Source organism: Tenrec ecaudatus, chromosome 1, assembly GCF_050624435.1.
Source record: "Tenrec ecaudatus isolate mTenEca1 chromosome 1, mTenEca1.hap1, whole genome shotgun sequence".
In the NCBI taxonomy this organism is placed as follows: Eukaryota; Metazoa; Chordata; class Mammalia; order Afrosoricida; family Tenrecidae; genus Tenrec; species Tenrec ecaudatus.
Window position 1 is genome coordinate 5782550 of NC_134530.1, and position 27782 is coordinate 5810331.

The window sequence follows — 27782 nt, forward strand, 5'->3', positions numbered from 1 at the left end:
TGCGAACCGTAAACTTTTATTAATGGAAAATGGAATGCCTCGTTAAACAGAAACCTGGTCTTAAAAACGCAGAACAAGAACACACTTGTTACAAAAAAAAGAGAAGTGAGTCCCCTGCGCTGAGCTCCGCGAGTGGCGGGTGGCCAGGGCGCCGGGTGCCAGCTCGGCCTGGCTAACAGACCTACCAAGAGGGTCTACCTGGAGATTCGAGGGTGGTGGGGCCTAGTAGCGGCGGGTGAAGGGGGTTGTGGGTGGGGCTGAGGGGCCCCTGCTGCCCTGGTCCTGGTCAGCCAGTGCTCCACCATCCAGTCTGCCCACCGGGTCCTGGGTGTGTCCACCCTGTGCAAAGCCGCCTCGCCTCGGAACAAAGGCCGAAGAATGCTCGTCATGTGCTCTGCGTGTCTCGGCAGCCGGGAGTGTGCCGGGCGGGGTCCAAGTGAGGATCGCTGTCCTCGAGAGTGGTGGCGGCGGCTGCAGCGGCTTCCGGGGCACTGGAGGTCGCCAGGTGCCTATATTGCAGAGAGCCACTTTGGGTTTGTTTTCAAAACACTCGGCCAAGCAGGCATGCACAGGGGGCGGGTGCAGGGAGGGCACTGGGCCTCCAATGGCGTCCTTACCCCGCCATGCCTCCGTGGTTCCCCAGGTGCCCCGGCCCCGAGGGGCTGGACGGTCCTCGCTCACCACCTGGGAGAGAGGGAGGGAAAGCAGTTGAAGAGGCTGCTCAGGAAACAGGAGCAGCTGGGGGTGGGTGGTGGGGTGGGCGCGTACCCTGCCACTGTGCGTGCTCTTGGCTGGCTGCCTCAGCCTCCCCGCTGTCCTGCCAGGCACGCTCTGGGCGATCTTCCAGCCTCGGGCCGTGCTCGCCCCAGTCACGTCCGGCCCTTTGCCAGAAGAAGCGACAAAGGACTGTCCTGATAGGTTTCCCAGCTCAGGCCATCAGAAGGCCAGCGCCGCATACCCCAGAGGAAGGGGATATGTGGCACGGGAGGGAAGCAGAGATCGAGGGACATGCCTCAGAGGACTTGGGGGTGGTGACCAAGAGCTCGCCAGCCCATCAGGAGGACAGCGGCCTTCTTAGTCAGAGGAATCGCTTCCTCCAGATTCCTCCACTGCAAAGACAGAGCAGCGCCACCCAGCCTGCCCCCACTGACCTGGGTGTAGGTGGCGGGACCCGGCCCTCGCTCAGCCTCTTGTCCGGGCCGTAGCCACCCCAGCTGCCTCGGGAGTCCCGGCTGTGGTGCTCTGGGGGCCCACCGTGGCCATGGCGCTCAATGTAGTGCTGGAAGGCACAGGGGACAGGCTCACCACAGCCCCCAGCCAAGCAGGAGGAAGCAGGCCTGGGTGTCCTCACCTCCGGCAAGCTCTCTGGGTGCTGTTGGGGGTCCACACAGCCCTGCCCCTCATTCCCACCTTTCCTGGGGAGACGTGGGACTCATGGGCAGAGGAGAGGGTGCCCTGCCCTCCTGAATCAAATCCTGACATGTAACTGGGGAGATGTGGTGCCCACACAGCTGGACTGCAGGGAGCCTGGATGACTGAGGAAACACCAACCTTTCTAGAGGAACCCCTCGGCCGGCTCCCAGGGCACCCCAAATGCCTAGCACCAAACTCACATCTGAGCATCTGGGGAGAACGCACCCTTCTACCGGTTCCGATACACCCCACCCCACCCCACCCCACCCCGAGGGAGGAGCTCACTCACCGGCCTGTCTCGCTCGCCCATCATGGACCGGGAACCTTCCCTCCTGAGGAAGCAAAGTATCTCATTCAAATGCTCAGACAGGACCTGGAAGGGTGCCGGCCACCCACAGCCATCTCAAAGGTGCGACACTCAAGTCCTTTCTGTTTCCAGACTCCAGTTCACACCCCGCACCGCGGCCAGCAGCCGGACTCTTGATGTCATCAGGGTGGGTGGCCACTTATGCTAACCCAACACACAGTCACTTCCAGTCACGGGCTTGGAAAAGCCCAAGCACCAGCTTAGGGCTATGGGCTTTCAGTAGCCACAGGACCAGCAAGCGCATTACAGGGGCTCACAGGGTAGAGTACTTGGCCGCCAAAGATATAGGACATGTCCAGAGCTGCCCTCCTGTCACATGATCACTAAACTGTCACAGAGCTGGTACCCACCAGCTGTGGCTCAGTGGTGATGAACGGGGGCAGCGTGAAGCCCCAGATGAGCCCTAAGCTGTGGCTCGGCCTAACACAAGACTCACACCAGATCTCAAAACAAACTCCAGCCATGTACAATCCCTTCAGCTGTTCCTGTCTCTCCCCCTGGAAAGGCTAATGTGGCGGTGACAAGGAAATGTCCGTAGGACTCTGACCCCAGGGAGATGCACATGGAGGACACACCTGCAGAGACGACCATGCTGACAGCCAAGTCCCACACCCCCCATCACCTGTCCAGTCAGTTGGTCTGGCTTCCCGGGGACTCAGTGAGAACACTCCAAACAGTACATCCTACAAGGCCAAAGCTATCCCCAGGCTGTCCAATAGGGCCTGTGCTCTCATTCCTGATGGGACAGAGACCCTACCCAGGACATGCAGTACAGAGTTTGGAGTTCCAGTGTCAATGAAGCTGTAACTTCATTGCCAGGAGCCCCACACCCCCGGCTCCCACTGAAGTGGCCTCCTCCCTGCTGGAGATGTGGAGGGCCAGGGCTGCAGACCCATGGCATCAGTCCCAGGCCTTCTGGACTCCCTTGCTGGGGCCAGGGCTGCTTGAGGGAGGGTTCTGAGGTAGTTGGATGAGATGGTGAGTTTGCCGAGGGCGGGTGTTTGCTGACCTGTCACCCATGTGATCCTGGTAATGACCTCGATCACGGTGGTCGAAGGTGTGGAAGCGGTGCTCAGAGCGTGGAAAGTACCTGTCCTCCATCATCGCCCGCTTCCCCTCTGGCCAGTAGGGGTCAGCACGCCTGCGGTGGGGTGGGGATGAGGGGAGAATGAAAAGCAACGAACAAATAATAAGACATTGCATTTTCCAAGAAGTGGGAGGAAAGAGCCAGGCTCGAGTGGGCTGCTCTTCAGGCTGGTCTCCGAGGGCTAGCGTGAGCTCACTGATGGACGAGCGGTGACGTGATGGTCTAGGGAAAACAGGCGCACTGGCGTCCTGCCTGAGCTCTCACACAAGCACGTGGGAGCATTTGATTCTTCTAGAAGAACTGGAGTGGCCACAATGGTTACCTTCCAGCTTCTGGGAACCGGGGCCGCTTCCCACCTACGGGCTGGTCTCTTGCAGGGCCCTGAGTGGTCCTAAAGGAACTTCTGAGACAGACTTGTGGGCCAGCTTCCCAGGAGCAGCCTTGGTAAAGCAGCTCTGCTGTGCTGGAGACCAGCCTCTGACCCCAGGAGGCAACTTCCAAGGGACCTACTTACCTTTGGCTCCTTCACCAACAGGGGGACGGAGACCACTACGGTGGGTGTGGGCCTGGGCCTGTGAGTGTCCCAAGACATCGACCCCCCCTCCCCCAGGGGACACCTAGATAACCACCCCCGCGGGTATCACTGTCCACACCCCATTGGTGACCTGAGCGGGGTTCAGGGGACCCCTCTGGTAGCTTGAGGGCCCATGTGACACCCGAGGCCTGTCTCCCTTGAGCGCTGCGGTCCTGGTCGCCCCACCAGCCTGTCCACCTTGTGCTCACCGGCCGTCCATGTCGTAGGGCCTTCGGAAGGCAGGCCTCCGCTCCTGCTCGTAGCGCAGCTGCTCCTGCTCGTAGCGCAGCTGCTCGCGCTCGCGGTGGATGCGCTCCTGCTCCTTGCGGCGCTCGCGCTCCACGCGCATGCGCTCGCGCTCCAGCCGTTCGCGCTCCCAACGCTCGCGCTCCAGCCGCTGCCGCTGGCACTCGAGGTGCATGCGCTCGCGCTGGAAGCGGGCCCTCTCCTTCCGCTCATGGAACACCTCCAGCCGCAGCTCCCGCTCCCGCTGCTCCCGCTCGCTGCAGGTGCAGAGGCCGGCCTCAATCCCTCCCACCCCGCCCAGGAACAAGGGGGCGAGTGGGGAGGGGCGCGGGCCACCACTCCCGGTGAGCAGGGATTCCCCGGCCCTGGGCCCTGCCCAGCCAAGGCGCTCACCGCCGCCTCTCCGTCTCACGGATCTCCCGCTCTCGCTGCCTCTGGCGCTCGCGCTCCCGCTGCTCTTTGATTTTATCGAACGACAGGATGTCGCGCTTCTCTCGGCTCTCCGATTTGCGGTCGTGACTCTTGGAGCTCTGCAGGGCAAAGCGGACTCAGTCAGGTGTGACAAACGAACAGTGGCGCACGATAACATCCCGTGGCGAGCCCCAGCCTGCTGCTCACGACCTCTCACAGTAAGGGAAAGAAAGCTAGGGCGTTACTTTAAAGACAAACCACGTTCTCTCCATTGCCTGAGACGCATGTGAATCATGTCAGGAATGGACTAGGGAGCCGGAAGATGAGTCGGTCATCTGAAGTGTGGTGCTGGAGATGATTAAAAGTACTGTACAGACCGACCTGCCGTGGAAGTACAGCGAGAGCTCCTCAGAGGGAAGGGTGGCCAGGCGCCATCTCACATACTTTGGGCATGTTAGCCACAGACCAGTCCAGGAAGGAAGACAGCATGTTTGGGGGCAGGCAGAGGGGCAGTGACAAAGAGATGGACGGACAGTGGCTCCCACAATGGGCTCCAGCACAGGAACGATAAGGATGGTGCAGGGCTGAAGCTCACAGCAGCTTCTGAGGACAGGAGGGCGACAGGGACTGGGCCGCGGGATGCATCAGGGTCACACAGTAAGTAAACGCCCGTCAGCAACTCCACAGTCAGCACCGCACTCCTGTACATGAGCCTCTCGAACCACCCAGACAGCAGCGACTTCCACACACAGCGGAGAGCCTGGGGGATCTCACCATCGAGGCCACGAACAACATGCTGCCTGGGTCCCTCAAAGAACTCACAGCACCTTGACTCCAGGAAACCTCTTTCACACTGGTAAGCAGGACAGCTGTGGGAGCGGTGGGGCCACTCACCCTCTCTTTGGACTTGCTTGTGGTCTTGACACTGATGACGGGCTCGCCTTTGGACTTGTCCATCACAACTGTCCGTTCCACTCCTCGGCTTCCTTCAGGGAGAAGCGCAGCTGTCACTCAAACAGGCCAGCACCCCAGAGACAAGACCTGGATGTTGGACTTCTAGAGCCCGCTTGAGCACCTTGCAGCTGGTCTTTGGGGTGACCACATCCCATCTTTCTATTGACGGGGATACCAAGTGTCGAGCACATCTGGCTCATCAGAGGCCCCAAGACTTGGTGACGCTGGGAATGCAGCAGCTGAGTTGCCTTGATGGGTCTCGTCTGGGGCAAGGCCATGTTCTTTCCTTACCAAGGAACTCGAAGGGGTAAAACACATTTTATACACACACACACACACTCAAACCCCACTGGCACCGCATCAAATCTGACTCCTAGTGACCCTGTAGGACAGGGAGAACTGCCCCCAGGGGTTTATGAGACTGTGACTCTTTATGGGAGAAGACAGCAAGCCTCATCATTCTCCTGCAGAACGCTTCCTGGATTCACACTGCTGAACTCATGGTTAGCAGCCCGACTTATAGCCACCCAGTGCCGCTGGGCAACAAGCACACCCACTCAGAACCCCTTGCCCTGCACACAGGGTTCTGTTCTAACGCTGCAGGACAGCCAGCCACTTTAAGTGCAGAGCTTGATGGGGCCTGGCTCTGCATGGCCCCTTGGCCTAGGCGACACAGGCCAAACAAAGACAAGGAAAGGCTGCAAACTGGCTCTATCTCCTCCAACATGATAACTAGCTTTTATTTTACAGTGCCGTATTTGGGGAGATTGACAATACTTGGATGTGTTTTTAAAACCTGTTTCTCATGAGCTTGCTGCTAAATTACCCCGATGCTCAGAGGCTCTCACTTGTAAAGCGCTGAAACAAATTTCAAGGCTCCAGATGGTTGGGTTCTTTTTTCCCCGTGCTTGTGTTCTAAGGGGACTGGTTTTATTTTTTTGCTATGAAATGTTCTGAGGAGGCTCCCGCAGATTCTACGGGACAGAGCACAGCCCACTGAAGAAAATGACAGCTCTTGTGGGAGACTCAGAATCACGAGCACCTGGGTGGGGCTCCACAGCTTTCAGGGAATTGGCACTTCTGACACCTTTCTGCTTGCCCTGCCGACGCCACTTGTAGAAGGGCACCCAGTCAGCCAGTGCCCTCGTGCCAACTGCTGGCTGCTTAGGCCAGTGACTCAGGAAATAGCATGCCCCCAGGCCACTCAGTCCATCCACCCCGAGCCATCCTACAATTGTCTTGGTGCTGTGCAAAGCAGTGATGGAGGAGACAAGAGAATGGCCGGGCAGCATCGCCATTCTGAACTCTGAGGCAGTGAGCTGGGCATCAGATTCACACACCCAGGACTGCAAACGCACTCCCACCTGTGGCTGACAACCAGAAAGGTGGGAGACAGTAGCTGTGCCCCACCGGCACCACCTGCCTGATGACCCTCTCCTCCCATCATCTATGCCGCACACACAGCAGACAAAAGTGTGTGGCCAACCCTTCTTCTGTCACCCCCCCCACCCCCCCAGAGAGAGGTGGTTCGCTCCTGAGTCTCAGTAGAGATACAGGACCACAGTGTTTTCAGGGCAACCTCTGCTCACACGCAGAAACCAAGTGCCCAAATCACAGATCCAGAAAACCTCCCTGAGGAAGCAGTGGCATTGGAACTACCCCAAAAGAACGACAGTTGTCTCCAGCAAGAGTCTACATTCCTGTGGCCAAGAACCAGACAAAAATTCACACCAGACTTGCTGCTGCTGCTGAGTGCCATCGGGCAGGTTCCCACCAGAGAGACCCTATCTCTGCCCAAAGGAACGAGACACTACCTGACCCTGTGCCGTCCTCACAGTCGGTCAGTCCTTCCTGTGCAGTGAAAACTCCCTCCATCGAGTCAACTCTGACAAGGGTGCCTAAAGTTTTAGTCAGAGGGACAAGGGAAGGGCAATAAAGGCATCCAAACTGGCAAAGGAGCAAGACTATGTGTCCAAATGGTACGGTCCTTATGCCCAGAAAATCCCAAAGACCCAGCAACTACTGAATTCCGTGAAGATTAGGAGCCCAGGTGGCTGCTATGGGAATGGTGTGGGAGAAAGACAAGACTTCCGGGCCGGTGACGCCACAAGCCCTACAGGGTTGCTGTGAGTCAGGAGAGTCAGGACGGTGCAACGGCAGTGAGAGTGAGGACCCAAAGACTTGGCAAAAGGGCAGGTTCAGGATTAACATGTAAAAACCAGTCAGATTCCTTTACATTCAGAGATCTGAAAACGAAATCAAAATCACAGTGCCATTTGGGATAGCCACCCCAAAGATGAAATACCTAGGAATAAGACAGATGCACACACACACACATACACACACACACACACACACACACACACACACACCCTACCTAAGTGGAAGGCTATACCATGCTCACAGATAGAAAGATACAGCAGTGTGGAAATGCCAATACTAAGTAACAGTCTACAGATATAATGCGAACCCAATCAAGATTCCAAATGAGACCAAAAAGTAAGTAAATGCCAACTTTACAAGGAAGGGAAAGAGACCTCGGGTAAGCAAAGCATTACTACAGAAATAGGAGGCCAGAGTAGTCTGAAGCTTCAAGCTTCCAGATCTCAAAACCTACTACAAAGCCACGAAGTCAAACAGCCTGGGGCAGGTACAGACAACATAGAGAACAATGGAACAAAAGTAAGAACCCAGAAGCATATCTACTGAAGAGGGGCTGATTTTCGACAGGGCCAAAATTCATGAAGGATGCTGGAAAAAACTGGATAGACAATTGCAGAAAAATGAAACAGGACTCTTATCTCACACCATTTACAAAAACAAACTCAAGATGAATCAAAGACCTAAATATAAAACTAGAATTACAAATACCATCAGTAAAAAAATAGGGACAAACTCAGGGGCTACAATGAATACGTATTATATATATACACTACCCGATATGAATGGAAACAAAAACAACAAAGCAGCACAAGACTGACTAAACAACTGAGACCTAAAATAAAGATTTCAGCAGAAAAATAAAAAAGAGAACTCAGATGGATGGGGGTGGTGGAATTTTTGGCAACATACCTAAAACTTAGAGAAAACTTCAATATCCTAACAAAAGACAAACGCACATGTAAAGACTTCACTGAAGACATCCAGGCAGCCACGAACACGTGGAGAAAGCGCACAATCATTCGCCATTGCAATGCTGCCAATCACAACGAGATCCCATCTTCCTCCAGAAATAGCAAAGTTAAAACAGAAAACCATCAATGCTGGTGAGGGTAGGAAGAGCCTGGGCCCTTACACCCTACTTAGGGGCTGTAAAAGGGCTCTGCCATGGCCAAAGATGGCATGCTACTTCCTTGCACACCACCCAGCACTCCACTACTAGGGGTCTATGTGGGTGTAGGTCTGTCCCACATAAATAAGAGCTGAGATACACACAGATAAATGCACACCTATGTTCACGGACATATCAATCACAGTAACAAAGAAAGGAAACAACCCAGCTGCCCATCCGTGGAAGAGTGAGCAGACAAACCCACAATGGAATACCGGGCAACGTTGACGAGCGATGAAGACTCGGGGAGGAACCCGTGGCTGAATGAAATCAGTCAGTCACAGACATTGTCTGAGAGCACTCATACTGAAGCCAAGAGGAGGTTTTCACACGTTTACACTCAAAGGACCATTCTTGATCGTCCCCAGGGATGGGGGGAGGGGGGCGGTGGCTCACTAAACCAGAGGGCAGACATCTACTAGTGTGGGTGACCAGGGGCCGAGGTCATGGAACTCAATGTGAGGTATCGAAGGGACACTGGCGTGCTCTGTACACCGTCATTCACTCCCCGGGGGGCTGGCTGCCTCACTTGCTCTCCAGGAGCCCTCGACATCCGGTCCTGGCTTCGCCCCTTTCGTCAGACTCTTTAATCACCTGATTTTGTGACTCTGGACCGAGTGGGGGTTCCCGGTGGCTTCTGCTCCTCTTCGTCTTGTTCTTCCTTTTTAATGTCTTCAGGTTTCTTCTCCTCCTTTTTCTCTTCCTTCTCTTCCTTCTTAATTACGGCTCTATTTGAAAACATGGTCGATAAACGTGAATTGCTGGAACTCGCTAAGCGCCCGGCTCCCACTGAGCGTCACTCGCACACGAGCAGGCGCCGGCCACGCAGAAGGAAGGAAGGAAGCGCTCCACAGCAGTCAGGCAGGGCTGGGTGGAGAACCTCGTCCAGGTCACCCACCTCTCTAGATGTGGTCCCGATTTCCACTTGTGGTCGCGGCGAAACCTAGACTCGTGCCCACTGAAGCCAGAGGCCCCTGGGGCCACTTCCCCCAAATGCTAGCCACGCGGGCCTACGGGGTGTGTGTTCGATTCATCTGCGAGCGACGGGAAGGATTTAGAGCCCATTCAGAACGGTTACTTTTAGGATGTGGAGGGAAAAAGCTTCTCCGAATAGGGAGTCTGACCAAGAGCAGAGGAGCAACAACGATGCCAAGTCCCTACTGAAAGCAGCAGCGGGGCCTGTCCCCGCCCCTCTGCAGGCATGGGGCGAGAGGGGCAGGGAGGGGGGCATACACATCAGTGAGTACAAGGAGATGGTTAGTAAGGTTTCCACGGAAGGCCATTTCATCTTAAGTGCCGACATAAATCATCTCAGTGATTCAAACTTGTCTCCCACAGTCCCCAGTGCGGTTTGTCTCAGGCAATTAAACTTCACGTGTATGAACTACCAGCCACCAGGCACCTGAGGAGGGAGGGCGGGCACCGGCCCAGGGGGGTCCCCTCTAACAAGCGATTCTTGCCTTCTCTGCCCTGCCGCGCCAAGTGGAGCTGTGGCTGGGCCAAGGGGACCTCCACAAGCCCTTAGCTTGGGGTCAGTGAATTTACCATTTAATAGTATGAGCTGCTTAACACACACCACACACACACACTAACGAGAACTTTACATGCACACACAGACGCCTCTACCCCCCCCCCCCCAGAACTTGCATTAGTAAGTTGGGTTTTGAAAAACAAGTAAAACTTGGGGACACACACACGGGGTTGCCAGAGGCACTATCAACTCTCAATGGCAACTCAAACCACCGGCTGGGAAAGGGACTTCAGGCAGATGAGCTCAGCTCCTTGGTTTAAGAGTAGCTCGTCGGTTCATTAAACCTGGGTCATGTCAAGTCCTGGCAGGCCTGTGTGAACGTGGGTCAGGCCCTTGACCTCTGAGTGGATTCCCTCTCCTCAGACCTCACAGGATCACTCCCTTGCTGGTTCAAAATGCTACCATTCATTAGCCCACACCACCAGTGCATTACTGCTTCCCTTCCTCCTACCACAAAGCTGCCTCACTTTGGGACCAGAATACACTTTTCCAAGGCCCTGCTCACCCCACCATGCCAACTGTGTCCGTGCTCCACCAACACTGACTTTGGGCAATGCTGACAGGCTGTGTCTCTGGAGAAGCTGCGGAGAACTGTGGGTCAACTCCATTATACACGGTCCACAGCTTCTGATTTGGCCAACAGGGGCTGCTCTTCAAAAACGACAGTGAGCTCAACGTGTGAGAGGGGACAGGGCTCTAGGAAACACCTGCGGGAGCATCGGTTTCTCCTGCATCAGGCATCTCAGGGAAAAGCGGGGTTGGTGGGAGGGGCCAGATGCTGTGTGGGAGCCATGTGTTTTGAGTGGGAGTGGGTTGCAGAGAGCAGGAAGCATCAGGTAGACCCTTGGCCAAAGGCCACTCTAACGAAAGGACAAGCCTACGTGCTCGCTCCAAGGAGAAGTAGGTGAGGCCGCGTCCAGAGCCTGATCTGTTGCAGACTCATCCTATCTCAGACTCATGGCTCCCAAACTACTGTGCTGCAGCAAACCCCAAGGCTGCCTGAGCGTGGGGAGCGACACAGCGACCCCGTTACCATGCAGAGTCAGCCGGGCTGCTGGCTTTGATGTCAGAGCAGGCTGCCTTCCTCTGTGGGAGGCTACCTTGGCCACCGTGGCATTGCGGGACTTAGCTTTGTGGCCCAACACATCCCAGAACCTCGTGAAACCCAACGTGGACTGAGGAACGATGTCAAGGTCAAAGAGGCTGTGCAGGGGACCAAAAGGTTACTTCAGAATGAGGTCCTCTGTTCTTTTCAGATGGCTTTCCAGCCACCAGGCCCTCAGCAGTTCTGAGCATCACCTCGAAAAAGAGAGGCAGCTGGGTGCTGGCGACTACTAGCAACCCAGCTACCAGAGGAGAAGCAAGTGCCCGAGGGCTGTTCAGGTGGCAGAAATTCCCAGGAGCGGACTGCCACATCTTTCTTCTATGGGCCGCACCAGCTGCTTAACCACTGTGCCACCACCAGCACTGGGCATCTGCAAACAGCAAGTGCAGCAACATACCACCCCCCGCTGAGTTTCCAGGACAAGCTGGAAGGGCTGTGAGCACATGCCACTTGAGTGACAGGATGGCGGCAGCCCTCTGCCCTGCTGCCGCCCCTGCCTTCCCGCCCCCAGCCCCCCCCAAGAGCAAGGTTTCCAGAAGTGGCTTTACTTTTCAACTTTGATCTCCACAGCATGGGGCCTGTCCACACTCGCAGGCTTCTCCTTCTTCACCTCACTCTCTTTTCTCTCAGCTAGCTTCTTCCCAGCGGGCTCGTTTTTGGCCTGGAAAAAAAAAAATACAAAGGGAACATGAACAGAAGCCAGGGACCCAGCTGGCCCCTCACCCAGAGACCCTACTAGCTTCAGGGGGCCAGGAGGAGGCCTCACCTTCTCTACGGAGATCATTCTTCCGTGTAGCTCTGTCCGGTGAAGGTGGTTGATACACTTGGTGGCCTCGTCTGATGTCGACATGGTGACAAAGCCGTAGCACCGCGCCCCAGGACTCCGGGCATTGGTGACCACTTTGGCCCCGACAACCTTCACAAAAAGGATATTCTGGTTTTCTCACTGCTGTCATGGATACGCACAACCCTTCCCCCGCTGGCACCGGATGGTCAGGGTCCTGCTCTGCAAACACTGCACCTTTCAGGCTGATCTGCAATGTGAAGGGCTCCGAGACACCGTGCAACCCGACAGACGGCCGTGTTCATGAACCCAAAGCGCCTCCGCCCGGGGCCGGGACTCCGGGCAGCAGGGGTGGAGCGGTGGGGAACAGCACCCACCCCAAAACAGTCTTTGGGGGCTTCAAAAAGCCTATGGCAAGATCCATTATTGCTCTAGTCCAATTTCCCACGGGCTTTCAGAAGCCCCCTCCCACACGAACAATCCAAGCTGTGCACAGTCACAATGAGCGTGTCTCGTTCTCTGCTCCCACTGTGTCTATGGGGAACTGAGGACATCACCAGTGCGAGACACACTGGCTGGCGTGGCCCCGTGGGAGAAGTAGTCCTCTAACCAGCAGGTGCTCCCTGCCTGGAGCCATTTGGAAGTCCAGAGAGCAGGTGGGCAATGACAGCTCACAGACATGGTGAGCAACCCGCTCAGGAAGCATAAGGCCAGAACAGTGGTCGTGCTTCACGGCCCCCATTTCATCCAACTCAGTCCTTGCCGCAAGGCAGCAGAATGAGGAGACACAGCTGAGGTGGTCTAGGCACAGACCCAAGCACCAGGGAGAGGGGGCCCCTCGAGAGGAGCTTTAGGGATCCATAGACGCAGTGGCTGAGCGACGCCCAGCACAGGCGAGAGAAACCCTGCAGAGGCTGGGAGAGAAGCACCCAGGTGTAGAGGAAGCCACCCTGAGGTGCACTCCAGACCATGAAGAATTCATGTCTCCCACCGGGCAGGGTGGGAAAGCTGTACTTCACAGGGCATCCAGAAGAACAGGTAGCACGGTGGTTACCTCCACAGCAAATCAAAAGCAAAGCCACCACCAGAGTTAGTTCTGACTCGGTGGGCTTCCTTCCGGGCCACGTACCTCTCTGCGGGAGCAGAGGGTCTCACAGTTCTCCCTAGGAACAGCTGGCCAGTCTGACTGTTGGCCTGACAGCAGCAACATCACCTAAGTGCCAGGCACAAATTCGTCCCAAATTGAAGGCTGTTATGGCACTGGCAGCTATGCCATCATAACAGGGCTTAAGTGCTCCCCAGGGAGTTTGGGGGGTGGGGGGGGAGAGGATCATTTACGGGACTGCAACAACCACCGGCATCCGACAACGCCTGGGGGCCAAAAAGCCCTAACCATGCCAAGCAGCAAGAGAACGAAGAGAAAAAAGAAACATGAAATTGTCGTTTCCGCTCTATGATGCATGCTCCAGAAGGCAGGTCAAGTGAAGACTGCCATCGAGTCAACTCGGACTCACAGCGACCCTTTAAGGAGGGTAGGGTTTCCAAGACTGCAGCTCTTTGTGACAGCAGAAAGCCTTGTCTTTCTCCCGAGTCACACAGGGAGGAAAAGGAGCTTGGGTGGGGCAGTGCCTGAGAGCAGAGGGTGCCAGAAGGATGGTCAACCTGTGTTTCACTGGCTGTGTGCAGCATGGCGCAGATGGGTAACACTGCCAAGGAGACTTCTAGAACACTTAGGGGTGATCACGCATCAGGTCCATATCCTTTCACTGCACGTAATCACGTCCAACCTGTCGGCTGAGCATGTAGTTCAAGAAATGGGGCCCTGGGAAGAATGTGGCTTCAGGAACACTGAGTTTACAGACATGTCTTACGACCTCTTCAATTGACCCGTGAACAAAACCCCTCATTTCCTTTTAAAAGGCAACTTATTTAAAAGTAATACCATTAAGTCCTAAGTGAAACTAAGTGACGCTATATAGTCACATACAATTAGAAACAATTAGCATTATGCAACATTTGAAATACTGTAAGGGTCTCGTGGGTCAGCGTGACAGTCTCTACTGCATTATCTGTCTCTACATTTAGTATTTACTGTTTAAGACCCTTTGGCTAGGTTTAGGTTTATTCATGATGAAACCAATTTAGTGGAATTAATAATGAATCTACCTTTGCTTTAAATTGAAGTGCATCTGGACGTACGTATACCACACAGAGAATTTCGAAAACTCAATGATGAATCTGTGCATGTATTTGTCTCGTTCAATGCAAATGGTTTCTGTACATTGTTGTTGGAAGAGAAATTCCCTCGTGTGAGCCACCTTCCTCACTGAAAGCCTAGAGGGCTTGAAGGGGTGTGCCGATCAGGGGCGCCTTCTGACTGTCCCCCATCTCTGAGATTCGCAACAGAGGGAAGAACCAGTAGCGTGACCAACACCAGGAGTTAAGTTTCTAACCCCTTGGTTTCTAGGCTCAAATCAAATTTGGTGATCAAACGAATCAGTGTTTGCCCCAAACACCCTTTTGTGTACAGAAGGCCCCGTCTCTGCAAAGCACAGCAGAACGATGGGTTTGGTTCAGACCACCACATCCTAACAGGTTAGACCAAGAGCGAGCCACGGAACATCAATGGCCTGCCAGCACTCTACAAACTATACTGACACTGGTCTGCAGTCCAGGAAGCATGCAAGACAGCATTGTGAGCAAGCTTGCAACCCTGGGAAGCTGACCAAAAGGAGACGACGACAGGAAGCAGACATGAACTGTTAGAAAATGGCGCCACGAAGAGCAGCGCAACACCAAGTGTGGTAAAGAAACTAGATGGTGCCTGGCTAGGTCAGCCAGAGCCTCTCAGGTCCAAAAGGCTTGCCTTCAAACAAGCAGCCACCTAGCTGAAACTTCAACTAAGTCCACATGGAAGAAGCACACGAGCCTGTGTGATCCAAGATTTGTGAATAGAATCGACATCTGAAGGATCAGAGGTACCCGGTGTGCAGAAGCCTAGGGACGACAGTGGAAGCCCAAACTCCATCTCCAGGGTCCACACATGGCTCAAACCTGAGGAATGAATTCCCTCTGACCAGAGTGGAGGGCTGTTTACACAGTCGAATATGGCAGACAGGTTAAAATGCAATACCCTATCATTTGCTCTCTCCTTTGACACACTTTATTAAAGTTGTTTCATTAAAAAAAAAAAAAGTGAAGGAAAAAGCATGTGGATCACGCCTCTGGTGAGAATCCCTGTGACCACAGACCAAGAATGTGAGCGGTCCTGTGATCTCGCACTGCAAAGTGGACTACTGCCGATGCAGCTAGGGAGACTTCAACACTTTATTACCTGATCTCTTTCAACCCATCATGTTCAGTATGTTTTTGCATTCTTTATGATTAAACTTTTTGTTACTATGCATAGTATTTTGTATGTTTTTCTGTCTATGAAATCCAGGATAGATACAACTAAACAGGAACTCGATCAATGGTTTTTTGAAGGTAGGGCCGAGGAGGTTGGGGAGCTAATAATAATGAGTAAAAGAAAGGAAATGTTCTACAATTGACCGCAGCAATGATTGTACAGTTCTTCTTAATGACTAATTGCATGACATGTGAATTATATGCCATTAAAACTGTTAAAAAAAGGAAATAAGATTGCCACAGCCTTCCCATGTGTAGAAGGCGCATTCTCTTCAAAGCGCAGAACAAGGCAAGCCCTGCAGACGTGTCCTCATGTGCAACAGGCCATGGAAGGTGGGCGAGGGAATCAAACAGAGTAGGGCGAGGCTGTGTCAAGAGACGACAAAGCTCTGCGCCCCCACCCCCCGCCTTACAGGAAGCTCAGAAGAGGCCCTGAAGGAGCCTTCTCAGGAGCCCTCAGAGTGCGCACAGCCCTGCAGACAACTGCAGCTTGGACTCTCAGTTTCCAGGCCCAACCCTTCAATAGGAAGCTTGCCCACTCCGCTGCCCTTCTTTGCCGCAGCCAAAGAGAGCTAACCTATCTGGCAAGAGGCACAGGGGACACATACCTTTCCATACTTGCTGAAAAGGTTCTTCAGATCGGTGGCGCGAGTGGTCGAGGACAGCCCACTAACCCACAGGTTCCGACCAGAACTGCTACTGACACGAGCTGGGGCAAGAGAGAGGGTCAAACTTCTCAGAAGAGACGCATGGCCGTTCTTCAGAGGACAGGGCTTCCCCTCGGACGCTAACTGCACCCAGGTTTCCCCTTCTGACTCCAGAATCACCCTATGGGCGGCATACAGGGTGGAAGCCACACCTCTGCACGACAACAATCAACTGCAGGACCTCCACGGTGTCCCTGCTAGCGTCCCACTGCAACGTCGAGACTGTAGCCTCAAACACTCTCCTATGGCACGGGGGCCCCCGGCCTACAGCGGGGTTTCCATGATCCCACACGCGAAGCCTCCCAACCAAGCCAACTACCCGCTCGAGATGATGGGGTATGGCTAATTTCACTATCCCCTGATCAAATGAACTAGAAATAAACCACTTGGTCTGAAACATGGACAACGAGAGGACCCCCCTTCTCAAATCCGGGATCTGCAGCAGGCTACCAGGACATTAAGTCAGTCCTTACCTTTTTCGTCTTTAATACTTGGCTTTACATCTTCTTCTTCTTCTTTAAAAGAGCTAGAAACAAAAGGAAAGGTTACTCGCATAGGGAAAGAACCACAGGGAGCTACATTAAAAAGAAGTTGCGTGCTACAACTGAAGACCTACCAAAAAATTAGGCTGAAACAGAAATTTTGGCACAAACATAGATTGGAAATCTGACTCCCCTACTTCCCTTCCCCCCTATTCCAGTTCTGAAGTCAATTTGATTTAGCTGGAGGTAATGAGCAACAAGTTAGGCGCACAACCCTGACAGGCTGAAGGGACCAACTCACAAAAATAAAATAAAGCAAAATACCCAAAGAGAACCGAAACGCTCTCTAGCAGTTAACTACAGCTGCCCGAGTCTGGCTGGCCAATTGCAGAAAGAACAGCGTATGTGTGTCATTAAGTGCCCCGCGGAAAGGAGAGAGCGTCTGGTCTAGAACTGAGAAAGAACAAACCTCATTTTCTGATCAGCGCCCTCCCTGGCGGAGGGCTCTTTGGGAGCTGGGGGGGCTTCATTACAAGCTTCCATGTCCCCCTTCTTCACGTCTTCTTTGCTATCTTGGGGCTCAGCGCTTGAGTCTTCCTGGGGAGCTTCTGTCGCCGCCTCCTGGCCCGAGGCCTCCGCGTCTTCGGGGCCTTTACTACTCTGCTCAACTGGCTTCTCTAGCCCCGTGGGCTCACAGTCCGGCCTCTCGCCGTCGCCCGTCTGCTCCACGGGCTCCCTTTTCACTACCGCTAACAGGGTGTCTGCCTGAGCGTCTGTGGACTCGCTGGCCACATCTAAACCGCCTTCCTCCTCCTCTTGCTCTTGCTCCTGCTCCTCCTCTTCCGGGTGAGCGCTGACAAAAAGGTCCTCTTCCTCCGCACACTTCCTGTCTGGCCCCACGCTACTTGTGTCCTGTGCCAATGGCTGCTCCAGCTCGGAACCTTCTTCTTTTACTGGCTCAGATTTACAAGTTTTCCCCAAAATGTCGAGTATTTTCTCATTTTCTACGGATTTAATAGGAATAGAATGGCACAAGGTTTAATGACCAGGGAAACACAGCAATCACAAGTGTGGATGGGGCACGGCTGCCGCACGCACATGAGAACCTCTGACTACACAGAGATTGGAAAACCCCAGGGGACACGGTTACCTGCTCCTACTACCTGCATGCCAACCGACTACTTACTGCCTGAGGCCACTAGGCTACTGGGAAGAGACCAGGGCCCCAAGACAGAAACACGCAGGGTGCTGGGCAGTCTTCTCCATGTCGGTTCAAGGCTGGCTGAGTCTTCCAACTTATTTTCTGATGTTCAAGGTGCTGAACGGAACCCAGCCACCATTCACCCCACAACTCAAACTCCACATTTCTTTTGAGTTTTGCTTATGTCCAACAGCAGGAGGGCATTCCTGAGGAGGCAGCTTGTCTTCGAGCATCCAGACACTCACTCCCTGACCGCGCCTCAGGCTGCCCTTCACCCAATTACTCGGAATGGCGGCAGCGGAATAGCACAAGATCCGTTTCCTGTGCCCGTACCGTGGAGGGAATGACCCGAGGCCAAGCCACAGCACCTCACAGCAGACAGTGCACCCCAAGGAACCAGGACTGGCAGCTCCACAGATCTGCTGGTAGTATTTCCAATCTCTGATTCGCGTCTGATCTAGACTGTCCACCATTAAGCAAGCTTAAAAAGCCCACAACACAGCTCGCAAGACAGAAGACTTAAAAAATAGCAGAGTGGAAAAAACCCCCGGCAAACCGTAACTCTTGCGTTTCTCTTATCAGTACCTGGTTCCAAGAGTGGTTCTTCAATATCCTGTTTAAAAAGAAAAAGGGAAGAAAAAGAAAATCCACAAGGTACTTTCCGAAGGAGAGTCACGCACTCCCAGCAAACACACCCCCTCCCCCCTATGGGGCAGAGCAGGGCTTCTAAACTGCCCTCCTACAGAAGCCACGCACCACCAAGTAGCTGGTGACCCCTGTTCACAGCGTGGTGCTTTAACTGGCTCACCACCAAGGCCCACCTTCCCTCCCTGACGCATCGCTCAGACCTACGAACTAGTGGGCCGAGGCCTTATCAGACCCATCTCGAAAGTCTGGATGAACCAGAACTCAGACTCATAGTCACCCTACAGGGCAGGATAGAACTGCTGCTGTAGGTTTTGCAGACTCTAACTCTTCAGGAGTAGAAAGTCACATTTTTCTCCCAAGGTGAGACTGGTTGTTTTAAACTACTGACCTTGGAGTGAGTAGCCCAACACACAACTGCTACACCACCATGGCTCCTCTGGGTGAACCCCGGATGGGAAAACCTACAGGTCACACCCCTTCTTGGAACACAATCTCCTTTTGAGAAAACCCGTGTGTGGGTGTGCGTGCGTAGGTGTTATGCGTGGTGGTGGTGTGGGTGGCGTAGCAGCCAAGTAGATCCCTTGTGCGTCCACACCAGGCTATTCAGAGGGCTTATCATATCGCTTCCCAACCTCCTATTTCAGGGCGGAACTAGACCTCTCATCTTCCGGCTCCAGATCCCAACTTTAAAAATGCAGGTCTGCTCTGATTTTATTTTGTTGGCCACAGCCGACTGGCTCAAGGCCAGGCTGTTGCCTGTGAGGCCAGCAGAGTGAGCCAGCCATCTCCACACCCAGCTCGGCCATCCGACCTCCCATCACCTTCTATGTTCTAGACCAGGGTTGATCAACTGCATACAGCTCTCAAGCCATATGCAGGGGCCCCTTCGATATGTTCATGAGGCTCTGAAGTAAAATTAGAGATGATAATAAAGCTATCGTAGTTTCACTGATGAAAACTTTAAGTGTTATCATTCAGATAACGGTGATTTCACGTTTGTAAAAACATACCCATGGTCTCTTGAATAACTATTAAATAATAAGGGCAGGATTGGCTCTTCTAAAAGTTTAAAAGTTTGCTGGCCCATCTGAGATGAATGTGCCTCACCCAGCTTCTGTCTCAGGGGCCCAGTGGTCAATGCTGACTTGTGGTGACACCACATCACGGAGTGAGAGGATTTCTTAGACTATCTTATGGGAGCAGCCCACCCATCTTTGGGCTGACAGACCCACCGGGTCGCTTTCCAAGGAGCAGTCTTCAGGGTGGTAGCAGAGTGCTTAACCGCTGCACCAGTGCTGAGCCATTTCTACACACAAAGGTGCTTGGAGGGAATCGAATCAGATCTTTCTGGAGCCCCTACATAGATACATAAAAGTTTCCCGAGTCCAAGGACGCTAGTAACTCACCGAGGTGACTTTAAAGTCCAGCGACGAAGGATCCAAAGTGTCTCTGAAGCCTTCCCCATCGACCTGGAAGATGAGGCCGGAGATGACTCTGGAGGGGAACTAGACCCAGGCAAACATGCAGGCCAACACCCCTCCTTTTCAGGACCCTGCTGCCATCGGCCCGTGTCACCCTGTCACATCTCTCCCTGCCCAAGTGCACCTGCCTGGAGATAGGGCCTTTGGAGCAGGTGCCTGGGTAGCTGGCACGCTGGTGCTGTCTGCTGAGAGGCCAGATGCCCTCGTCTCCCAGGCAGCTTCTACAAACCGGGGTCTCAGTGTACAACTTCCAGAAAAATCCAAAGAGCAGAAGACGGACCCTGCCCTGTTGGGCTTGTCTATGGTGCAGCATTTAATGCAGCACAAAGCAGATACTTCCTTCTAGACAACTGGTCTTCAACCAGTAAAGCAAGCGGCGGGAAGGCCACTAAACCCGGAGGCCTTTCTGTTCCCATGCTGCCCTGTTCCTTCCGAGATCTCAACCAAGAAACTTTTGAGGACATGACGGCCAAAGGCTTGGCTACTTTCAGAAAGGTTGGCGGTTCAATTCCCACCCCTTTCCCCCCTGCAGCTCTGGAAGGAGAAAGGCTTGGAAACCTGCTCCCAGGAAGATAAGTCTAGAAGACCGAGGGACAGCTCTGTTCTGTCACACAGGGCCGACAGGCGGTGACCATCAGCTCGATGGCACTAGCACCCAGATGCTTCCCTAATCAAGCAGTTAGAGACCACAGCAGCTCTGAAGCAGCTAGCCATCACACAAGAGGCCCATGCTAAAACCTGGTGCTCAACAGAAAAGTGGGTGAAGGGAGACGTCGGCCAGTGTACGATATGACAAAATAACAGTAATTTATAAATTACCAAGGGTTCACGAGGGAGGGAGGGGGAAAATGAGGAGCTGATACCAAGGGCTCAAGTAGAAAGTAAATGTTTTGAGATTGATGATGGCAACAAATTTACAAACGTGCCTGACACAATGGATGGATGGATGGATGGATGGATTCTGCTAAGAGTTGTACGAGTCCCCAATAAAATGATTTAAAAAAACAAAAAAATAACAAAAAACCTGGTGCTCCATGCCATCCTAGACCAGGGTGTTACTAAAATGGTCCAAGTTCCGAACCTTACTTTTGGCCTTTAAGGTTGAGTGCCAAGAGGCCACTTTCCCTAAGGTTAAGTGCTGAGTTGACCAAATCTCGAAATGCCCATCTTTCAGTGATTCATCATGGCCCCACCAGGTACTTTGGCTAATCATGCCTGTTTTTTTTGTTCAGCTTCTGCTCTTGAATATAAAGGATAATTCTTAAAATACCGGTAGGAATAGCTGCTGAATGCTGAGGTTATGAGCCGTCCTCATATTCTTCTTGTGACTGGTGTGTGTGTGTGTGTAAAACTACTCTGGAAAAGATAGAGATGGGAAGAGGCAGGAACAGGAGGAGGAGGTGGGATGTGTGGCTAACTGCACCAAGCACCCGCCTCTCTGGTCGTGAGATGTGGATGGTGCCTGGCTGCCTTGACAGAAGGGTTAATCAAAGATTCTAAAGAAGAATCTTAAGAGGAATCAAAACAGAATTTTTAATGCTCGTGGAATCCATCCTTTCTGATACCATGGAGGAACCCCAAAATCGACTGGCCTGTGATAATTAACCCTCACATAGCCTCGTGTTGTCTCGAAGGCTCGTTGAAATAAAGCGGTTTAGTGCTCCAGCTAGTCAGGAGCACCTGCCCTGAGCAGAGTGTGGTCTGAAGCACCACCTACGTGATTTCCAACTGGCGGGACACCGTGAAAGGCTGCCTGAGCGTAGAGGCTGGCGAGCTCGTGCTCACGAGGAGGGTACACCTCAGGAGAGGAGGGCGGCAGTGGCCACACAACTCCCAGGAATGTCATCAATGTCACTGAAGTGCCCAGGGAGAAATTAACAGGCTTCAGTTTTGCTGTGGATGCTTTTAACAGTCTCAATTAGTAAAAGGAAATGGCATTTTGTTATCAACGGTGTCTGCTTTATGGCCCAGTGTTTCCCAAAGTGGGCAAAACCGCTCCCCTGGGGTACCTTAGAACATTCCAGGGTGGCTGCAAAAGCAGACACCCTCACTGTATCCTGGATAATGGGCTATCGCTCAAAAGTTTTCCATTGCCAGGGGCACCAATTAATTTTTTTGAGAGAAGTCATAGGCCAAATAAGCCTGGGAACCTATAGTCAAGCCTGGCACTTCCTCCAGCAGTATGACCCCCGGGGAACTTCCAATGTACGTAGGTTACCAGTCAGCCTTAGACATCAGACTAGGTACTTCTGCCAGTTGAGCTGAATCCGGGTTAACCGACTAACATGGATGGTGGTATGCTCTGGGGCTCTCAGTTGCCCACAGCACGCTCTGTAGTTGCCTAGAGCGTGCTCTCCGAGTTACCTACAGCGTGCTCGGTGAGCTGTGCCGGCAGTTGTCTGAGTTGTTCAGCCACGTACTCCTTGCTGTCACAAAGGGAGTAGAGAATGTTGTCTGTGCCATCTTCCCCAAAGCCAGGAGCACTGCCGTTATCAACTTCTGTGTCATCAAGCACGCTGATATCCATCATGTCGAGATTCTGCAGATGCTCCAGACTGGTTTCCATCTCCTCCTGGGAAGAGGAGGGACAAGCAGAGGTGAGCGTCTGGGCCACTTCGGTCACCTTGCCACGACTGATGCCACTCAGCCACATACCTGGCCGTCTCTGGAATCTTCCTCCAGGCCATTATCTTCCATGCTTTCCTCTTCCGTCTTCAGTCCTAATGACAGAGGAATTGTTCAATCAGATAACACTCAATTTCTGGTCTCCCAATTAGTTTAGGCAGCAGGATGCTCTTCAAGCTCGGGATAAACACGCTGGCGTGGAAGGAAAGACCGGAGGAGCAGGTAGTTTTGTCTCAATGAGCACTGTCAGTAAGCCCGGAGCTAGCAGTTGGCATTTCTGTGAATACTCCAGTGTCCAGCCCAAGCTGTCCTGGGGACCTACTTCTGGAAATCAACTCAAGAATACCCCACGGACGGCCATGACCCAGCCATGCCCCACAGCACAGGACAGGCAGCGTTTTGCTGCCAACTGTCAGGGTTATCTCATGGGTGGTGGCCCACGATGCAGAGGACACCACCCTTCGGCCAACATGCACTGATTTGGCTCACAGGGTCACCAGTGCCTGGGGGAGATGCCCTTAGTTCTCTACACCCTTTGTCATTTTGAAAACCAGGGGATGTTGTGGCACAGTGGTTAAAATCAGCTGTTGCTTCATTTTTACCTGCAAAAAATTCTGCAGTCCCCAAATGGCCTTATCTTTTTAAAAAGACAATGAAACTTTAATAAAATTACAAACACACCTCAATCTTGGACAGTCGCTTTCCCACCTCCCGTTATTATTAAGAAGAACTCCAGAGACTTCAGTTGCCTAAAGCATTGGGCAGGCTGGTGCAAGTGGCTCCCCACCAGGCTGCTGCCAGCTTGGTGGACGGTTCAGTCTCCTCACCAGGCCAGTGCAAACTCGACGGAGCACAGCGCCGTGCCACACTTGGGGTCACCAGTGCGTGGTGACAGGGAGCTCTACGGCACACTACATAATATTGCCGACCACAGCAGTGGTTTCCCAAGCTTCCCCTGACACCGAGGAATGACTAGGCTGGGACTTTTTGGAAACTCAGCCATGCCAAGCTCCTCATTAAACAGAGCTCCCATAGAAACAATGTCTGAAAGTGTCTGGTAACAGCACCCAATTTTCCTCACCTCTAACTGGCAGTCTGCAGAACCCACACACGATGTTATCAAGGATAGCAATGGGCCAAAGACCGCAGCCACACACCCTCTTGTTCAGATGCGTCTCGAGAGCAAGCTTTCCCTCAGAAAGAAAGCTGCGACTCTTAACACCCTGTCATCGAAACGTGGTTGCAACACTTGCAGGTGATTTTGAGACTCTACTCTCAACACACAACCAAAGGCCTAGGCATTCCCAAAGAACGCCGTCAGCTCAACATCTGAAGACCGACCCTGTGGGCCACCTTAGAGCTGGGGCTGCTCCCCTGCCACGAACCCACCTTGGACCTCTGAGAGCCCAGAGTCCAAAAGGCTGTCCAGCCCCAAACAAGCCACGAGATCGATCAGTTGCAGCCACGACCAGGGTGAGCCAGGCGGTTTTCCTTGGCCGGCTTTCAGCAATAGATGGCCAGAACTTGCTCACTAGCGTATCTTAGTCTGCAAGAGCCACTGAAACATGTCATGTTTCAAAGCACAAGCCTCACTGACAGCCAGGTGGTGCCTGTGCATGGAGTACATACAAGGCTGGGAGGGAAGGCCGGGATTCTACCACTGAGCCAGCACGGCCCCGCCCAGGGTGCAGCTACTGCTCAGCAACAGGGGGCGAACACATCTCCTAGCCAGCAGGTGTCGAGGTTCTCAACACTCTCTCAACAGCAAGAGAAGCAAGTTTTAATCAAGCTCTTTTGAAAAAAATATTAACTCCAAATAGTTTGTTTTTCCCCTCCCTCCCTCCAAATAGTTGTTTTGACTTTCTTCCTACAACGGAAAGATCCAATAGAGGCCCAAGGCCGTTTTAAGGAATTAAGCTTTGATCCTCACAGTTTTAAATGAGCAGCCACGTTAAAGAAACACACACACTTTAAAGTCCCTCCATTCAAAAATCAGACTTTTAGGTCACAGATAATTTAACATCTAACCACAAGAGGCATTGGTTTCCTCCTAGAGGCCAGCCTCTCACATCCTGTCCTCACCGGGAAAGTCAAAGCTCACAGCTGAAATGTGGAGAGTTCCTTTAACACTATAAAAATACCGGGGAAAGTTGAGCTTAAGCTCAGGTCCCTTATATGGACCTACAGCCTAAAAAAGGTCACCTTGGGAGCATCATGTAAAAGTTTTTCTAGGCACAAACTGTCAACACAAGTAAACTAGAGATGTGGCCAATGCTATACACCCAGTTTCCTTTATTTTCTGGGCAGTTGCCCACCACTGTCGGGGCAATGTATGCGTTCGGGTGAACGGGATGTATGCAGCTGTGAGAACCAGCCCGAGTGGCAGACTGGGCCGGAAGCCTGAATTAAGGCACAGGAAATATAGCCATGAGGATGAGAGCCAACACATCAAGGTTTCCCACTTGTAGAATAAAATGCATGCTCCCACATCACAATCACGCAGGCATGGCTTTAAAAACAAACACCAGTAGTGCTAGGTGTCCAACACGGGCACACCTTCAAAGGACATGCTGAGTTAGTCAGGACAAACGGTCACATTATGAGATTCCATTCATACAAAATCCTCAGCAGCAGGTCCACCGCCAAACCCCCCCCCCCTCCCGGAGATTCGATAAGATTAGTGGTTGCTCAGGGCAGGGAGGAGGCCATCAGAGGAGTGACAGCCCAATGGGTGTGGCGTGATGAAGAGGACTTCCTGACATTTGATGGGGGTGCTGGTGACCTGGGCTTGTGAACAGGCTGAAGTGCACTACTGGAACCCCTTACATCAGTGAATGTCATGGTGTCTGGGTTGTAGCACTTAAAAGCTTGCTGAATTGTACACTTAAAAGACTGAGATGGAAAATGTTTTGCTATTTATACATTTCTTAGGGTTGAGAGAAGAAAAACCCTTTGCTTGGACATTGATTTGGTGCAAGGGACCCCAAAAAACTATCCCGGCCCTCATCAATTGGGTCCCCATCCTGGAAAGAACCCTGGTGGCCCAGTGGTGAAGGGCTTAGTTGGCCACCAAAAGGCTGGGGATGAGGACCTGCCCACCAGCACTGTGGAAGTACAACCTGGCAACCTGTTCCCGTCAACAAGTCTCTCTGGGGTACATGGGTTGCTAGGAGTTAAGAATGGAGTAGACAGCACCACCCAGCAACAACATTCAGTCTTGGGTTGGTGGCGGCTGCCTTGCTGGGTATCTTCTTTTGAGCCAGGAAGGTCACCAGGTAGGGCCATCTGGTTGGCCAGACCAGTTGCCGCAGCTCCAGGTCTTCCTCTGTAAGAGCAATTACCTGGCACTTGCTTCAGCACCCTTGACACACGGCTACTTGCTAGGTGAGGAGCCAGCCTGCTTCTTCAGCCAGGGGCTACTGAGGCCCAGAGAGCACCACCTCCAGGCCAAGACGGCAGGAGGGCACAGCCAGTCCTCGAAGCTCTACCAATGCCACGACCAAGGGCCTGGCGACTAACTGAAAGGCTGGAGAGACTATCACGGTGCCCTCGAGGTGAAGGTGACTCCAAGCTCTCTAGGAGACAACACAGAACTGGCCCCTCTAAGGTTTCTGAGGCTATACTATACATGTTTCCCAAGACCATTTTATTAAGCGTTCCTATCATTTCATAACCGGCTGTCACCTTTACAGGACACACTGCCAGGTTATTTTCTGCTACTGGACTTCTGGTTAGCAGCCAGGCACTTCACCATTGCACCAGCGGGACTCCTTTGGCCTAGAAACCCGCAAGATGACCACGTCGACTCTGTCACCTGGGCTCACTGGGAAGGGACTCAACAGCACCCAGCAAAAAGTAGCTCTCGGGGGACAGGGGCTTCAAGCAACAGCATCCGCAAAGCAAGTACCTTTAACGCATCTCTTTGAGGTCTTCTTGCTGGTGGTGTCTAAGTCTAGGTTAATTTGGTCAGGATCTTGCCCTTCTTCCTTGACAGCCTATTTGGAAAGGGATGAGAGTTAGCGTTACCAAGCGGTGCCTGCCTGGCACAGGCCCCAGGCTTTCCAAGTACCAACTTCTGGCGCCGTGAAGGCAGGCAGTTCCTTGGCAGAATGCAACTCAAGATCTTGCTCCTGGGACTGCAAGTGCACCACTTGGATCCCCTCTGGGCCCAAGACTCAAAGAGGTGCAAGTGGGAGCCCCAGCCCTGGGGTCAACGGTCAGCTCCTCTCAGGTACCGGCTAAGCTGACAGAACAAATAATAGTGGAGAGGCTGAACTTGATCCTTCCTGGGCACGGGGCTGGGTGGTGGACAACAGGCCATCTTTGCCCCACTCGGGAGGAAGACCCGCTAATTGCCAGGGTAGGTGGCAGGCAGGGGTGACTTTCACACAAACAGGTATTTTGGGGTCTCCGGTGTGCATGGTGTAGGACTGGGTCTCTATCCCTCAGGGAGCTTGTTCTAGTGGGGGCAGGCACAACAGGCCCCTCCACCCCCCACCCAATATACAAGTTTGTCTTAAGGGCTGGTGCGGATGGGATCGCTTCTGAATGCCTGGAAGTGGATGGTCCGGGGTCACGAGGCACCTGCCAAGGGGATCTGGGCAAAAGCAGCCCGGGTGGAGGGCGGGGCAAGTGCAAAGGTCCCGGGGCTGGTAGGAACGAAGCCTCCCTCCACTCGGGTAAGATCTTAAGCCTCTTCAGACAGCCCGTGAAGTCGGCGACCTCCAACTCCAGGGGAGGGGAGGGGAGGGGAGGGGGGCGGGCAAGGCACTGTTCCAAGGTCACTGAGTGGGGACTCAAACTCGCGCCCCAGGAAAAAGCCACGGGCCACCCTAGGGGGCTAAGAAGTCCGGCTCCCCGCGCGCGCGGGGCGAGTGGCTCGGAGGAAAGGAAGGTGCGGGGCACGGCGAGGGCGAGTGATGGGCCAAGGTCACACAGCTGGGTTCGGGCCCGGGACGCCGCGTCGGGGGCGGGCCGGGGGGGGCGTCGCGGTTGACAGGCCAGCGCGGGGGCGTGGCCCAGCCCCCGGGCGCCACCCGGGGCCCCTGGCCGCTTCACCTTCTTGAGGCGCTCCATCAGGACGCTCTTGTTGCCGCCCGTGTCCAGGTTCCGCTTCTTCAACTCCGCCCTCAGGTCGACCACCCGCAGCTCGCTGAGCCGCCGCGTCCCGCTCTCGGAGTCGCCCAAGCCGACGGCGGCTGTGCCAGAGCCCGAGTCACCCGGCTCCACTAGCGTCTCCGCCATCGCGCGGGTCCTGTCTCGGCCACCTACGCCTCACAGCGCCGGCGGCTGTAGCGGCTCTGAGCACAAAATGGCGCCGCCTAAGAGGAAAACGCACTCGCTTCCTCCCGCCCAGCTTTCCGGCCGCGCATGCGCGCCGCCTCCACCAGCGTTCTTAGCCGCCGGCGCGCTCGCGTGTCGACCAAC

General features: G+C 53.7%; 1 protein-coding gene across 2 annotated transcripts; it reads right to left on the bottom strand.

Moving 5' to 3' along the window:
* SAFB2 (scaffold attachment factor B2) lies at positions 1 to 27709 on the bottom strand. Of its 2 annotated transcripts, none has more exons than XM_075545315.1 (21): positions 27414 to 27709; positions 26263 to 26350; positions 22386 to 22450; positions 22099 to 22302; positions 19656 to 19718; positions 18187 to 18214; positions 16870 to 17404; positions 16392 to 16444; positions 15820 to 15920; positions 11786 to 11935; positions 11568 to 11680; positions 8978 to 9111; positions 4993 to 5084; positions 4081 to 4217; positions 3651 to 3944; positions 2790 to 2921; positions 1703 to 1745; positions 1152 to 1279; positions 769 to 881; positions 618 to 684; positions 1 to 358 (listed from the first exon to the last, which is right to left on the bottom strand). In XM_075545315.1, exons 1-21 carry the CDS (start codon positions 27597 to 27599, stop codon positions 223 to 225), a joined length of 2862 nt encoding a protein of 953 aa, XP_075401430.1. In that variant the 5' UTR covers positions 27600 to 27709; the 3' UTR covers positions 1 to 222. The 2 variants fall into 2 exon arrangements, with proteins under 2 accessions (XP_075401430.1, XP_075401422.1); XM_075545307.1 differs by having other exon boundaries at positions 1 to 509; positions 27414 to 27708.
* Positions 27710 to 27782: the final 73 nt, after the last annotated feature.